The sequence below is a fragment of the Erpetoichthys calabaricus genome, chromosome 7, assembly GCF_900747795.2.
Source record: "Erpetoichthys calabaricus chromosome 7, fErpCal1.3, whole genome shotgun sequence".
Lineage (NCBI taxonomy): Eukaryota > Metazoa > Chordata > Cladistia > Polypteriformes > Polypteridae > Erpetoichthys > Erpetoichthys calabaricus.
The window spans coordinates 203,341-218,497 of NC_041400.2; the positions used below are offsets into that span (position 1 = coordinate 203,341).

General features: G+C 53.4%; 1 protein-coding gene across 3 annotated transcripts in view; it reads right to left on the reverse strand.

Annotated features, from left to right (window-relative positions):
- Window positions 1-14,398: 14,398 nt before the first annotated feature.
- The window catches only part of LOC114654531 (nuclear factor 1 B-type-like), a 131,779-nt gene continuing 131,020 nt past the window's right edge, over window positions 14,399-15,157 (reverse strand). For all 3 annotated transcript variants that reach the window (XM_028805135.2, XM_028805134.2, XM_028805136.2), the window contains one exon: window positions 14,399-15,089. In XM_028805135.2, coding sequence (XP_028660968.2) covers window positions 14,960-15,089 — 130 coding nt within the window. In that variant the 3' untranslated portion in view covers window positions 14,399-14,959. The remainder of the gene's footprint in view (window positions 15,090-15,157) is intronic.

Here is a 15,157-nt window from a genome sequence, read left to right on the forward strand (position 1 = left end):
AGCTGCAGCTTGTCACCTATGGGCTCGGGACCTCCCTCTGTGCACCTCAGAGAACATGAAGCTCACTTGCTCCCCTGGTGGACACTCGGGAGTTAACTGGGACCCCTCTCCTCCTCCTTGAAGCCCACCTCACCTCGGGGGGCCGCGCCATTAGTGACGGCGACTCTGCAGGCTTTCTTGTGAATGGCCAATCGCCACTATGAGCCTAAGACATGTGACAAATGAGAGGTGGCCATTCAGTCTGTTGGTCACTCGTGTGTCTGGCTGATGGCCCAGCTGCCCCCACCTCTCGTCCAGACCCTCCCTAGGTGCTGTCGAGGCTTCTTCTTCCACTCTGTGGCTCGGTGGTCTGATCCCGATCCCCACAAGTCCTGTCTTCAGTCCTCAATGCAACTCCCTTTGTGCCCACTAGGGGTCGACTTTAGTGAGGCCTGGGCAAGGTCCCCACGCCGTCCCCTCCGGCCCCCCTAGACAGGCGTACCCCTCTGAGGCTGACACAGCAGGATGTGTCCTCCAGGCCTAACGGGGGGCTTCATCTGATTTTGTTACAGAAATTATTTTCCGTCATTAGAAAACATTTCATGTACGGTGGGCCACGTCACAAGTTCCGAGGTCAGTGTCATCAGCGCACCCCCATAAGAGCTCCCTGGCCAAGTCGCCCTGCGTTAAGACCTCCTGACCTTCCTCCGATTCTTCGGGTTCGGGTTTGGCTCCCAGTCTTTGCTTCAGTTTGCGTTTCTCCTCCGTGAGTCGGACCCTCGGCCGGGCGCAGCGTCAACGTTCCTCCATCCCACCCCAACAGCTTTGTGTCCTGCGTCCCTGGTGTTTCAAGAGTCTTTGAGATGGCCGTGTTAAGGAGGGGACCCCCTGATGCTGGAATCACAAAGCCGGCAGCCCGATGAGGGGTCCTCTGCAGAAACATCTCAGGCCGTGTCCACGATGGCCGAGCTGTGGGCCTCACGTTAGAAGAAGACGTGCGCTGCACGGGCTCCGTAGGGGCAACTCGCGGAGGGGCTGGCATGGAAACACTTGCCCAGCTGCCCTGAACCTTCCACTGAGACCCTCAGTTTGGCTGATATGAGGGCGTTAAGAAGCCGTCTGGGGGTCTCCTCCTTGAATTCCCACCGTGTGTGCAGCGATGGCCAACATCAGAACGACGGCGCCTGGCGTTACAACATCTCTGGAGCTTCAGAACAACAGCACATCACTGCCACCACTAGGAGGCGCCTGCAGACTGGGTGACAATGACATCGGCCCAGTGCCCTCATGGAGTTTACAGTAATTGCCAATCAACAGGCATTGTATATGGGGGGATCTGGCACCATGGAGATATTCAAGGCATCCCAAATGTGCCCGTCACAACCTGGCACCCTGGAGATATTCAGTCATGTTTAGCTCTGTGACCAGCTGGTGGGTGGCATCACCAATGCCTGCTCTCCCCATTTCCTGACCAGTGGTTGATACTGGCAAGCTGCTGGCATAATGGCCATCAACTCAGCGCCAGCAGGGGGAAGAAGTGAGTCTCTCCTCGGGGGTCTCTCATTTTTGTTTTCCTCAGACTGGACTGACTGGATCCTTCAACAGCTGCTGGCACTCCACAAGCCTGGCTGGTAATCCTTAGTGATGCCAGGCTCACATCCAACAGTCTTCCAATTCAAGGCCTCCCCCAGGCTTGGCAGGTACCAGTCTCAGGTGGCGTGCCCATCCATCGCATATTCACAAGAGCAAAGTAAAGCTAGAGGAATATCCCTGCAGGTATGTAACGACTTTCACGGTGCAGTACCAGCCGGCAGACAGCATGTGCCTGGCACCTTAGTGGTGTGAAATCGGCTCGGTCATTTCACTTGTGCCACACTGGGAACGTCACACTTTGTGAAAGGAGCTTTCTAAAGGAATGTGGCATTCAGGGCCTCCCTTTGTCTCATATAGTGCCATGTAGGCCCCGTACTCAGACATTGCTCAAAAAGCCAATGGGCAGCACACCGGCCCAGAATCGGGCATGGGGCACAAGAGGGACACGCTGCCTACCAAAAATGTCACTTTCCCTGGTGTGACTGTGATGCCATCTGCACGAGGACACAGCGGGCCTGGGAAAGTGAAGTAAGCCGCAATGTGATCTGGTGACGGCCGCGCTGCCGGAGGAGCCCTTGAGCGACAGATGGCACTGCCAAGGCCCAGGCGGCAGCCCTCTCTCCAAGCCTCCACTAATTATTGGGGTCTGATACCACTGGAGCGTCCCGCCGAGTGCCGTTCCCAGCAGAGCCTCTCCCCTCCAAGCTGCCGGGGATTTGCCTCGTGTCCTGGGGGGACGCGAAACGCTTGGGAACGGCAGGGAAGCAGGTTGTGAGACAAAAGCGCCGGCGGCCCCCAGGAGGCCCTAATTATCTGGTGGGTGCTTAATGGCTGAACGTCATCTGCTCAGCCTGCAGCTGCAGCTCTGCTCTCGAGGAAGACGCGACGAGCCCCCCGCGCCCAGAAAAGGGCATCTGAACAGGATTAAGGAAGGCAGAAGGTGCCAGAGCAGGTGACAGCCCCCAGGTCCTTCCGACTACGCTGGCCTCCCTCAATGCCATCATTGCTATGCTGGCCTCATGCCCCTCTTCTCCTTCCTTGTGGTCCTGGCCCTCACCTGGTTAAAGGACACCTACAGCCCGCCAGTCTGGTGGTCCACAGCAGAACAAAGGGCTCCACGGGCCAGGTGAGTCATCATGTCTCCGTGACCTTTGGTACAGCCAGCAAGAGGGCTGGCACCAGCCTGGGCATGAAGTGGTCTTACCTGTGTGTTCCCCAATGTGTCACCCCTGCCCTCTCAGCTGGGCTACCCAGACCGCACTCCAGGGAGGATGCTGGCATCAGAGTCCCTCCAGACCACCATCACGTTCGCTCGTGGGTCCCACTGGACTGGTGTGCCTCAAACCGCTGACCCATGCCAATGCATTTCCAGCTCAGGCTTTCTTGAGGCAGCCAACTGTGCCCCCTGGCAGCCTCTGCTCACTGCCAAGCTGTCACCAACTGTTTTTGCTGCTCCCTGCCTTCCCAAACCTGCAGTGAAGTGCCATGTGATCGGTGGGTCACGCCAGGCAGACAGCACCAGCAAGCATTAGGCTGGAGGAGTAGAAAGGAAGCTAAGTGCCACACAGCACCAGGCTGGCAGGGCACTGAGGCTGCTGGGTCTATGCAGGGCACTTTTACTGCCAGCCGATGAAGAAAGGAGTCCCCGAGTGTGGACTTGGGCATTCCTGGGCATGCAACAGAATGACAGATTTAATGTCAGTGCTTAGGCCGGGCACTAGTGGCACACGAGGATCTGACCTCTCCCATGGACTTGTGAGTTCACAAGGAGTTCAGGCGGAAGGCTGGCATGAATGGGTCAAACATGGCAAGTTTGGCGTAAAACAGCCCCCAGTCCCCCCCCCCCCCCCCCCCCCCCCAACCCCACTGTTGACAGGAAATGAAAAAAGAGCCTTTGAAGCGGACATGTGAGTCACTTCCGGCGGTGCTGGCGCGCTGCAAGGACACTCTGAGGGCTCCTGTCCCTCACCAGTGCTGCAATGTGCCACAAAGCGGGGGATCGGCAGGCCTCGGGGACCCGGTAGTCCCGAATGAACGTCACCAGGGGGTGGACTTGTGCTTCTGCTGGACGCAGGGCGCCCAAAGCCGGGATGCGAGTTCGTGCCCTCGTCCCCGCGCCGGTGCCCTCGACTTTCTGGCCTCTTCCTGTTTTTTTTCCAGCGCCTCGCTAACTGTTTTTCCAGGCCTTCCCTTCCCCCACAGGCTTCCTGCCGCGTCCTTCTGCTTCTCCTCACGTCGCCACTGGTGTGCCAGGCTTGGAGAAATCACCGGGGGATGAGCCAGGAAATAGAGAGGGTCTACCCTCTAGGGGGCGCCATCTGCGTCGTGGAGGTGGGAAGTACGGTGGTGACGCGTCGGCTCTGCCATGACATCCAGCGCCTGCTTCTGTGGCAACTAAAAGACTGCCCTCTGTTGGCAGTGGAGGCCAGGCAAAGTGACTCACAAAGCCTCGTGCGCCACATGGGCATCATGGAGATTTGGACAGCAGTGGAGAGCGAGGATAACCAGGACTGGGCATTCAAGCACTGGCACTGCGGCCCAAAGCCACTGACAGCACGACAGCAAAGACAGAGCCGGGCTCAAGAGGCTCAGCGCCCCCTAAATGCCCAATGAATGCCCGATGCTGGTGTTCTCCGTTCAGCGGCTCACGTCGGGCGGCTTGTGCGTCTCCTGAAATTCAATCGGCGGCGGGGCCCACAGGCTCTCGTCTCGCCTTTTTGTTCTCCCTCATAATAGTCGTCGGGCAGATTTGAAGATGCCCATTGTGGAGCTCGCCAGCCGACGTGTAAACGATCTCTGAATGAGCTCTTTATCTGCCGTAGATAATGGAGTTTGGGAATGCGACAAATCGCTCCGAGCAGCTCCACTTCTCCCTGATGGATTCCCTTCCTATCGCCACAGGCGTCAAAGGTAAGATGGCAGAACCCCCTGCCCACACTGGACTCGTACTGGCCGACAAGCAGGCGGTGACACCAGGGGGCACCATCACTGGAGTGCGGGGCGACGGAGGGCTAACCTGACTGGCACCCTCTTCCTCGTCCCAGCAGAGCCTTGCCAATGTGCAGAGTGGCAGTGCATGGCAAGACTTATGCCACCAGGGTGGGTGATGGACACAGTGACCACATGCTGCCAGAGTCGGCTGGGTGCCACACCAGTGGGTGGAAATGAAGTGACAAAGCATCATGGCGAGGTCGACGCCAGGGCCAGCTTCTGGAGCAAGGGCCAGATGAACCATGTCACCAGCCTGAGCCTGCTGGGCGGGACCTGGACCTTGGCATTGTAATCACCAGACAGCTGGTGGGAGACAGTCGCGACACTGGGCACAGACCTTGGAGAGTGAGATACCACAGGTGACCCACACTGTCCTAATATTTCTGATTTTGACTGAGCCCCTGAAAGGTGAGTTGTGGGCAATGCCCACTTTGCCCCCTGGTATTCCTGTAGGGTATCTGCCTACCAGGCTGAGCTGTGGCACAAGCTTCTTAAAAGGCCAAGTGAAAGTGCCTTTCCAGCTGCCCCATTTGCATTGTCCCTGTCCCCGTCCCTGGTGCAGGAGTAGCCGCTTAGCAACAAGTGGCACAATGAACTGAGGCGTGACAGTAGGGTCCAGCAGATTGAGCAATGCCAGGCTAAAGCAGGGTGGGGCCTCCCTTAAGACCAAGCAGTAGATTTGTTGCTCTGTGGCTAAAAGTTTGGCCTTTGCCAGGGCAGTGTGTTGGCATGCCATCTCTCATCCATCCATTCCTAATTGTTGGTGTTTCTCTTCTTCTTGGCCCGACTGCCTTGATTTTGTGCATCTGTTCCCCGTTCTTCTTCCCTGGACTCCAGTTGGACGGCGGGCACTCTGTTTGTGTTGCTTTGTGTCTAAAAGCCTGTGCCAGCATAATCAAACAATTAAGATAATGAAAGACAATTAGAGGTGAAAATCCCGAAAGACAAATGACAACAGAAAAGAAAATGCACTGGCACATAATGTGCCATCACTAAGAGCACTCTGACGTGGCACGCCTGGCTCTCTTGTGGGCGATTGGCATGCTGATTTGGTGGAGAGGAGCACACCTGTCTTCCATTAGCTGAGTTAATGTGGTGCAGGTGTGACTCAATGTGATGTGGCACATGCCCGCTATGCCACCAGCTTGTTGCCGCTGCCAGGCTTCCATTTTAATTTAGGAAAGCTGCAAAAGTAAAGTGAAGCACTAAGGAATGGGGGGTGCCAATCACAGTCAGACTAAATGGGGACACTGGCACACACCCCTCACCTGGCACCTCTCATTCTATTCTGCCACACAAGACTGTTGTGCCAGTGTGTTCCTTGGTCCAGCAAGTGACCCCCCCTCATTCATGTGACAATGCTGACCTTCCTGGCACTGACCAGCTGGCCACGCTGACGTCCATACCAATGCAGGCTACGGACAGAGACAGGCATGATAGAGAAGGCCAGTGTGCCCATGGGTGGCACAATCTGCTCCATTGTACATTCTGGACCCTAAAACTGGGTCTGGTACGGTCAGAGTGGACACACTGCGGGGTTGGCAGGCCTCATGAAGGAGCCACTTGGCACACTCATGCACTGGCAGACACGGCCCCCGTATGACTACCCATCCACCGCTGGGCATTGTCACTGTCACCCCTCACCTGCACATTGTCAGGATGAGAGCTGAAGCTGACAGGTGGGGTCTCGGGATCTCAGGGCCTGATGCTGTGCACTGGTGCAGCGCCCACTTGTGTAAGGCAGAGGGGTGGCAGACGCCATTCTCGTTCTGTTTGATCCAAGTCACATTTGGAGTTCACCAAAATGTCATTTACATGTTGTAGAAATCAAGTCTGAAGACTGGCAAACCCTGAGAGGTGGCAATGCCCGACTGGCACAAACATCACATCGCTAAACGAAAGGGAAAATCTCTGCGCCGAGTCCGAGGCGAGACACTGGGCCAATCCACCTGAAAAAGGATGGCAGGTTAGAAAGGAGATGGCAAGTTTTAAGATGGAAGAGTCACATGACAGAAGCACATCCGCTAAAAAGAAGGAAAGAACTTCAAAGTGCACAGCTTGATCTTAAGGAGGACTAAAGAAGAGACTGGCACTGCCAACTCTCACCTACGCCATCTTCCATCATGCCAGGCCTGTCCAGTTTCTTTTGCATGAATTGTCTCTTTTTGTAGTGCCATGTATCGTTCTGGGTGGTCACGTTGGTGGGCACACAGCTGGTAAGCCGATGTCCAGTAGTGGGTGGCATTTTGAGCGCACACTGTGACCTGCCAGCCTTTGGCCGCTTGTTTATGGGGTTGGCGTCTACCTTTTTGCTCCGGGGAGGCCGACATTGCAGGCAGGCACTCAGCTGCAGGTGCTCCCCATGTCAGGTGCCAATTTTCTTTCATAATTTCATTCTGTTTGTGCACTCAGAGACTGCGGTGCCATCTCTGCCATGTTTTTCATTTCAAGATGTTAAACACATTTGGTTTGCTGCGGAGAGGCGCTATACAGAATGATGTCTGCGAGTCACGTCAAGTGGATGGATGGCCATCTGAGGACTCGGCCTTGAGTAGCCATTGTGTCCCCGGCTCACCCACCTGGGCGCTGCCTTTGGCGCTGAGGTGCTCAGAAGTCACTGACTGTGCCAGCCATTGTCAGCGGTCATCGACAGTCGAGAACCCAGGGACAAGGCCTTCGAGATGGCTGCGCGTCATTTGGAGGGTTCATGCGGTCAGCAGCTGGAGGGTGTGAGTGACAAGGTGGACATTGAGAGATAGCAGGGGTTTGGCTCAAGGGGGCCAACATCCTGACTGTCCCCCAAATTCACAAATGGATGACTGCTGGGAGTATCTTGGAAGGGTGGGGGACAAACAGGCAGGGGGCCACGTCAGGTCAAAAGTCCAAGTCACCCCCCCAGTCGTGAGGTTCGGTCTCGACTATGAGGGTCTGCCACCTGACCGATGCCAGCAGCAACCTAGCAACAAACCCTGGATGGAACATCCATGTGGCGAGCGTGAACCCCCCCAAGGTGGACACCTGCTCTGTGACAACACTGGTGGCGTGACTGCTGTGTAGTTCTGCCAGGCCAGGGCCGGTGGGCACCCCACAACCCTCATTTGATGACACCTTTGAATGGGGGCACCTGAAGGGACAGTAGAGCTCAATGTTGGGCAGAGTACATGCCCAGCGTGGTCCTCCATCGGCCGCTTTTAAACCTCGCCGCTGCCCCTCAGTCGCACCGCACCGCTGCTTAAAACGGGGCCCCCTAGCCTTGAACGGAGGGGTCTGCGTCGTGGGATCTGCTCTGTTTGGCCAAGTCTCTTTCTTTGGTCACCTCTGTCCCCTCACAACCGTAATCTCCATGTGTAAGGCTGATCCAGCCGTTGAAGACCCCATGACTAGAATATCATTAGGAAGATGTCCAACGTGCCCCCCTCTATCTGTCTCATCGCCCACGTTAAGCTGGAGTATTCAAATGAACGGTGAGCCCCCATTACCGGCATCACGTGCACATTAATGGTTTGATTGGTGCCGAGGGCCTTCAGACTTCGATTCACCTCCCTGCCACACTGGCACCCCGTCATGGTCCTACACCGTTCTCCTTCGTCGATCCTGGACTGGTAGGTGGTACAAGGCCAACCTCAGAAGACCACCTCGTCAGTTTGATGTTAAAACTCACAGCCTGGTTAACATGGGCACTGACCACTGGAGCCATCCTTCCACACAACGTGCAAAGCTCCCTGTCCCCGAGGCAAACCCAGTGTCACACCAAGTTCTGGGGATTTGTTTTGAGGTGACCGTTTTGGCCAATGCCCACCTAATAACTGTCATTAGAGTGACTACCCAGTTCAGGGTTGATGTCCCCTTGTGCTTACATCTCACCGTGACTCATCTGTCACCCCCTCTACTGCTCTGGTCACCTGGGTGAGCTCCTCCAGCCCACAGACAGGCCACAGAATAGCCTGGCATCACACTGACTGATGATAATGATGATGGAGAACGACTGTGCCAACCTGATGAGTGCCATTTGGTCCTCTGGTGCCAGCACTCGCCTGACCACCCATCTCCAGGGATCTGCATTAAGAAACATTAGTGGCCCAAAGTGACACCGGACCTCATCTTTGATAGGTTCATCCTTCTCATTTTGCAGAAGGTTGAGGACAAGCCGTCACATATGCCCGCATGCCAAGCCGGTGTGCACATGGGCCTTTAGGGACAGCTGGAGGGGACACCTCGGGACCAGTGGCATCACTTCTCTGCTGTTTGACTCCAATGGCCATCTTGTCCTTTACAGCCGAAGGTCAGGGTCTCTATGGCTTATGGGAGAAGAGTTCTGGTGAAGAAGACCTGATTGGTGGGTGTTCAGAAAAGGAAGTGGGCCATGGGGGCTTTACAGCAGATAGCGGGACCCTGGCATTGGGGCTGCAGCCAAAGGACCTGCTGGCGTGGGTCTGTCCCTCGGGTGACCAACCAGAGAGGCTGCGGATGGGCGATGGGCATCTCGATCTCGGCGAGTTTCGCCTGCAGGACATGTGATGGGATGCAGAAGGTAAGGACAAGGTGCTCACCAAGCAGTTCAGTGTACCATCTAAAGAGAAGGACAAGGGGGAGCGAAAATGGTAGTGACCACCAAGAAGAAGACAAAAGAGGAATAAAAGGGAGGAGGGTGGGATGAACAGACAACAGGAGTGAAAAGGAGAGAACACGTGAAACAGAAAGAGGTCAACAAGACGATGGGACGTCCGAGGCCAGGAAGGAGAAGACAGGCAGGAGAAGGGCCTCCCGCACCCGTCTCCTTGGCCAGTGCCCTCAGATCCTGCCGACTACGCCGCTGTGATTCATTGCCAGTCCAGACGGCACCAGTCTCTGTTGTGATGAATTGGGCAGGCCCTGTGGTGCCACCGTGCCCGGCGTCCCAAGTGCGGTTCTGAAGTGGACCGAGCCTAACGCACACCTCAGCGGCCAGGAGCTGCTCGGGGTCGACCTTCCTGGGGACGTCCCCGTCAGCGTGAGCCCACAGGAGGCTCCGGCTCGGCCTGTTCAAATGGGGTGGAGCTGGCACCCGTCCGGAGGGCGTGCAGGGGAGAGACACGACACGGGCACAGGTGCGCTTGTAGCATAGCTCATTTTATTGTTTAAACAGTTTTGCATAGGAAACAAATCCACTTCCAGTAATCGACTGCAGTCGGAGCAGCTGCTAGCAGTTTAGGCTGGAGAGAACGGGCACAATCACGACAAGTCAAGCTTTATTTACACCGATTTCAATCTTGTGGCAGTTTTAGCCCTAGTGTGTGATTTGCAACAAGCCCAAAGTATCTGCTTGACAAAGAAAAGAAAAGAAACGAAAGGCAAAAAGAAAGACTTGAGATGGCGGGCCGGCGCTCCCAGGACAGGAGCCCCGATCCGATGGCTTGCTTTGTTCCTGGAGAGTGTAAAAGTGCCACAAGACCCCCGAAGGATCGACCCTGCTGTGTAGCTGGCAAGCGGCTTTAAACTGACGGACTACGGGTTCTCTACGGTAGCTCTGAGATTCTACAGAAACACACTGCGCTACGGGTTCTCTTTTTTTTTTTTGAAATATTAAGATCTTACAAGAAGACAGGGGGCGCTCCGCTCCGCCCCGGCCGGCCACCTAGACGTCTGATATGAGCGAAGCACATTCCATCGGCGGAGCGGCCCCCTCACATTCCGACCAAAAAATAAAAATCAATCAATCAACCAAAAGCAAAGCCAAGACGCCGGTGGTATTTACAAGTGAACTCCACAGAGACTGTGGGCTTCATCAGGCACTGCTCAGTGACTTTTTGGTAAACACGTCATTTGCTGGTTTGATTTTGCTCGTTTACGCCGCCCGATGTCACCTCGATGCCCACTTCGGGGCACATCTCGTGAGCCACTGTCACTCAGGCAATTCTCGCTAGTGCTCGTCTCTACGTGTACGACATTTCCAGAGAAACTACTCAGCCCTTAAAATAAAACCCCCCCCCCCCCCCCCCACCCGACCCACCCGCCCACCGAAAAATAGACAAACCATTGAAGAACAAACAAACTGAAAAAACAGAAAAGTACAAATTGACCATTTCCATCGTCTCCTCTTGTAACATTGTGTGCTATGGCATGGAAACAGTACAAAGAGCCAGCATGGCATCGGGCGCCCGCCTGGGGTACAGGGCAGAAAGTGCAAACTCGCTCGGCGGCCCCCCCCCATTCGCTCAGTAACGATGCCCACAGGAAGCGCGCGGACACTTTTACCGACCAGCACCGCTGTGTCCCTCCTTCCTTCCTTCTTTCTGTCTTTTTGCTGGGCTGGCGATATTCATTGTAATACTGAAGCAGCAGTTCTCGCCACCCCCAGTAGGGGGGGCACAGACCATTCACCCGTCACGTTCATGCCGCAGCTCGTATGTAAAGGTACAAAATGATAAGAAGGAAAAATAGAGAATGAAAAGTGGCACCGGCCGACTCCAAGTTCAAAGGCATGCTGTAGTCCGCCGTCGGAGCTGCCCACGCCCTGGCAGCGTGGTCAACAGCTACGCCCCCTCCAGAGCCACAGCGCCCAACCTGAACACCTCATCCTGCCGTTTGCTCAAAGTTGACGCCGTGTGGCTCCGTCTCCCTAAAGACATTCGTTCAAATGCTTGCTCTGCCCATCGATGCCAAACACCCTGCCACACTGCTCATCATGCAGCTCATACATGGGCACACCGAGGCCATGCAGAGATGCCCCTATTCACCCTTGATGTTCAGTCCTGTGGACTCATTTGACAAATGAGAGGTGACCCTCCATCCCATAATGTCACCCAAGTCCCCTTCAAAGGCTTCTTCTCTCTTCCTTTAATCCAAGTCCCCTCAGATGGTGAGCCAGCAGGGTCCGTCAGCCCAGGGTGAAGTATTGCTGTCCTTTGGCTCACCGCTGCTGCACTCGATTCTTGATTGCCCGTGGTGGCAAGGTCGATGCTATGCCCCTTGGGCCAAATAAGTTGAATGTCTTGCTTGGGCACACAGCAGCCACCAAGTGTTTAGTCCATGCACATTTACAAACAGCAGGTCGTCTGTGCCAGTGATTTTATAGGGTTAAGAAGGTCACTTGCTCTGGGCTAAGCCCACCGATCAGACGACGCAGGATTTAAATTCAGTAAGGCGGTGGGACATTTTTCTACACCCAGTTCAACTGGATGATCCCCATTACTGCAATCACACTTGGGCTGGCAGTGGGCATCTGGCACTCTACTGAAATTCAAAGTGCAGAGAGGCGGGATGTGCAAAAGGAACAGCAGGCCACCTTGACTGGCATGGGCCTCATCGGGCACTTGGCTCAGAGTTTTCACATGATTGTCTGCGCTGCCAAGAGCTTGATGTTCCACATGCAGGAAGGTTGGCGGTCCACACCTGCTGTACGCAAGGCGGCCTCGTCGCACACACTGAATGGCTCCTGACTTCACTGTCATCGCTTTCAAGTGACGTTTCACTCGCCAGTGGAGGGCATGGCGTGGGAAGCTCACGACTTGGACTACAGCATCCTTCCACGAAGGGTCTCCGACGGGCAGAGGCTCAAACATTCCACTCACCCTTCATTAAAGACCAACGGCCACCATGGATGGTTTTCTCCAGGCTCAGTTTAACACTTTCGAAGTACAAGAAGCGCACACAAAGAGCATTCTTTCTGAATATAAATTAGACTGGAGAGTTTTAACTCAAGTCCAGTTTTCCATGGTAAAAAAAAAAAAACAAAATAAAAACAAAAAAATCGCACACGCACCCCTCGAACGTAAAAAAATACAAAAAATAGATTTTTGTTTTAATAAAAAAAGGGAAACCATTCCAAAAAAAAAAATTACAAAAATCTAAGAAACAAAATGCAGAAAGGAAAGCCAGAGGTGTGCCATGTAAGAGGTGAGTGGGGCTGCCCGCGCTGGCCTGGGCACGGACCCCAACGTTTGCTGGCTATTGCTTTAGTGTCATCGCCATGTTTCGGCTTCTCCTTTGCTGGTTTGCTTGCTTTCTTTCCACACGCCATACACACACAGTCCTGTCGCTCAAAGCCGAGGCCCCGGAGGAGTCAAAACAAAAAAGGCAGAACAGTGCACATAGAACGGGGTGGCTCGGGTTCGAGTCAGAATAAGCATCTTGATGAAGAAGGAGAAGGGCGGCCCGACTTGAGTTCTCCGACGAGTGCGGTGGCGCGGGGCCTCGGCCCTCCGTGCTGCCCACCCATCAGGTCGTAAGTCACTGGGCAAACGGCGAGCCACTCGAGAAAAGTGCTGAAGAAACCCGAGGCGCTCTGGAGCGGAACAAAAAACAAAAAGCCAAAGGAGGACGAGCATCCCCTGCTAGTGCATGTAGAGAAGGCCGCCACGGTCACTCGGCTCGCCATCTGCTGACGCCTAAGCTGGCACTTGATTTATTAAGGCATTTGCTTCTCTGAAGGCGGCCGAAGAGAAGCCCGTCCGCTCTGCTCCAGCCGCCACCGTCGTCCATGCTTGGTCAGCCATCTTGTGTTGTGGAACTCAAGTCGGGGGCCACATTCTCCTGTGAAAATGTGCTTCTCCGGGAATCGTGCTTGCACCCCAGGTGGGAAGTTAAAAGAAGGAACCGGCGTGTCACAGTAGACAGATCAGTGACTTTGCAGCCTGTATCAGGCCAAGGGTGCCCACTTCACAGCTAGGCTGCAAAGACGACAAATGCCCCCCACCCCACCCCCCAACTAGTAAAAAGACAAAAACACCCCCGTCCATGTCTCAGTACACAAAAAGGACCTCATCACGCTGCAAAAAAAGCAGCACCCACTTTGGTCAATAAAAAAAAATAAAACGACGATGACGACGACGACGACAACGACAACAACAGACAGATAATCCGAAATCGCCGATCTCCGCTACCTCCAGACTAGCTTATGATAATCAGTACAGCTAAAAGCACTACCTACATAGGCAAAACTTGGTATTGCATAATCGTTATAAATCGGAAAAAAAAATCCCCAAAATATTAATTGGAAGATGAAGAAAGAAAAACAAAACAAAAAAATAAAAACACCAAAAAAATACTGAAAATAATGCTGGTTGATTAAAGTTTTAAACGGCAACTATACATAGCCATGATATGCATTATAAATGTGAGAGAAGGAATTAAATGCAGTTAAAAAACCAATGATGTCACAATTTTATCAGAGTACAAAATATCTTTTTATCATAAAAATGTTAATTTTTAAAATGGTAATAAATGCAGCAAAAAACAAGTGTAGTGACGTCTCTGTTAGATATTCAAAGGCAAGGCACGTAATGTGGACTAAATATCTGCGTGCAAATCACGATTATTGGAAAGAGTACTTTCTTCTTCTTCTTCTTTTTATTTTACATACATGTTGTGTTCGGAGACGCAGAGGCGACATAACGGCAACCGAAGGGCATGTGCACAAATTCCAATGTGGCGAGCGCTCTGCTCTCGTAGTGTCTCTGTAAACAGCAGCTTCTCAAGCTCGTGGCGGCCACGCGGAGCTCTGCCTCCGCGGCCGTGGACTCGTTTATACACAAGGCGTGTGTGCGCGCGGGCGGGCGGCGTGCACGCGCACGCCGCCTCTCGTAATGCAGACCGCGCTCCTCGGCGGCTCAGTGTTTAAGTGCTATTCGTTTTCTACGGACTCTTTTGCACACTCGCTGCTCTGTCAAGCACAAACGTGTCAAACGCTACTCTCCCCCGTCAACCGAGGGTACAAACTTTTTTTCTTTTTCTCCTTAAAAAAAGGCAAACCTTTGATTCCCCTCCATTTAGAGTCTCAGGGCTGACAGACTTGTATTGTTTTCCCTTCAGTATTCATTTTAAATTGCACTTGCCTCTTGGGTGTTTTCACGTTCAGTTTCTTTTTATACATTTTTTTTTTATCATCCTTTATCAAAAATGTGTTGTTCAGAACACAGAAATGGAAAATAAAGTTGAACGAGTGAGGAGTTATCCTGTGAACTTTTAACCTGTGGACCTGAATGCCTGTCCGAGACCAGCCAGATTACAGATTTTTTTTTTTTTAAATCCTCAGCAAAGGAAAGAGAAAAGGAAGAAAAAAAAAAAAAAAAAAAAAACCAACAAGAAGCCCCTCACAAAGCCCCGGGTTTTCAGCTTTGTTACTATGGAAATGTAGCAAATGATTCGGGGCCCTCTCGGCAGACGACAGCTGATTTAGGCTGAAAAGAAGCCTCGAATTTGTGCTGCACGCTCGCCCACCTCGCCAGTGCTCTCCGCCATGAAGGCACTCAACTGGGGGAGCGGACTGACTGGTGCAGGACACTTGAAAAGTTTTGTTTTTTTTTTTTTTTGCAAACCCCCCAGGGCTCTGACAGGGGTCCTCCCATGAAGGCAATGGACAGGAGTTGCTTTGTATTGTTCAGCTTTCCTCTGCTTCGGCATTCTTGCTGGGCTGCCATCAGTTACTCGTCTCTGCTTGAAGGAAAGGCTCACCAATGATGTTTATGCTGTAATTCTGGACATTTGTTGGCAGAATCGGAGTCCCGTTCGACACTTGGAATGGAACTAAGCTCGCCCAGGTACCAGGACTACAAGACAAGAGAGAGAGAGAGAGAGAGAGGAGACAAAAGGAAAAGCTGTAAGACCACCACACAAA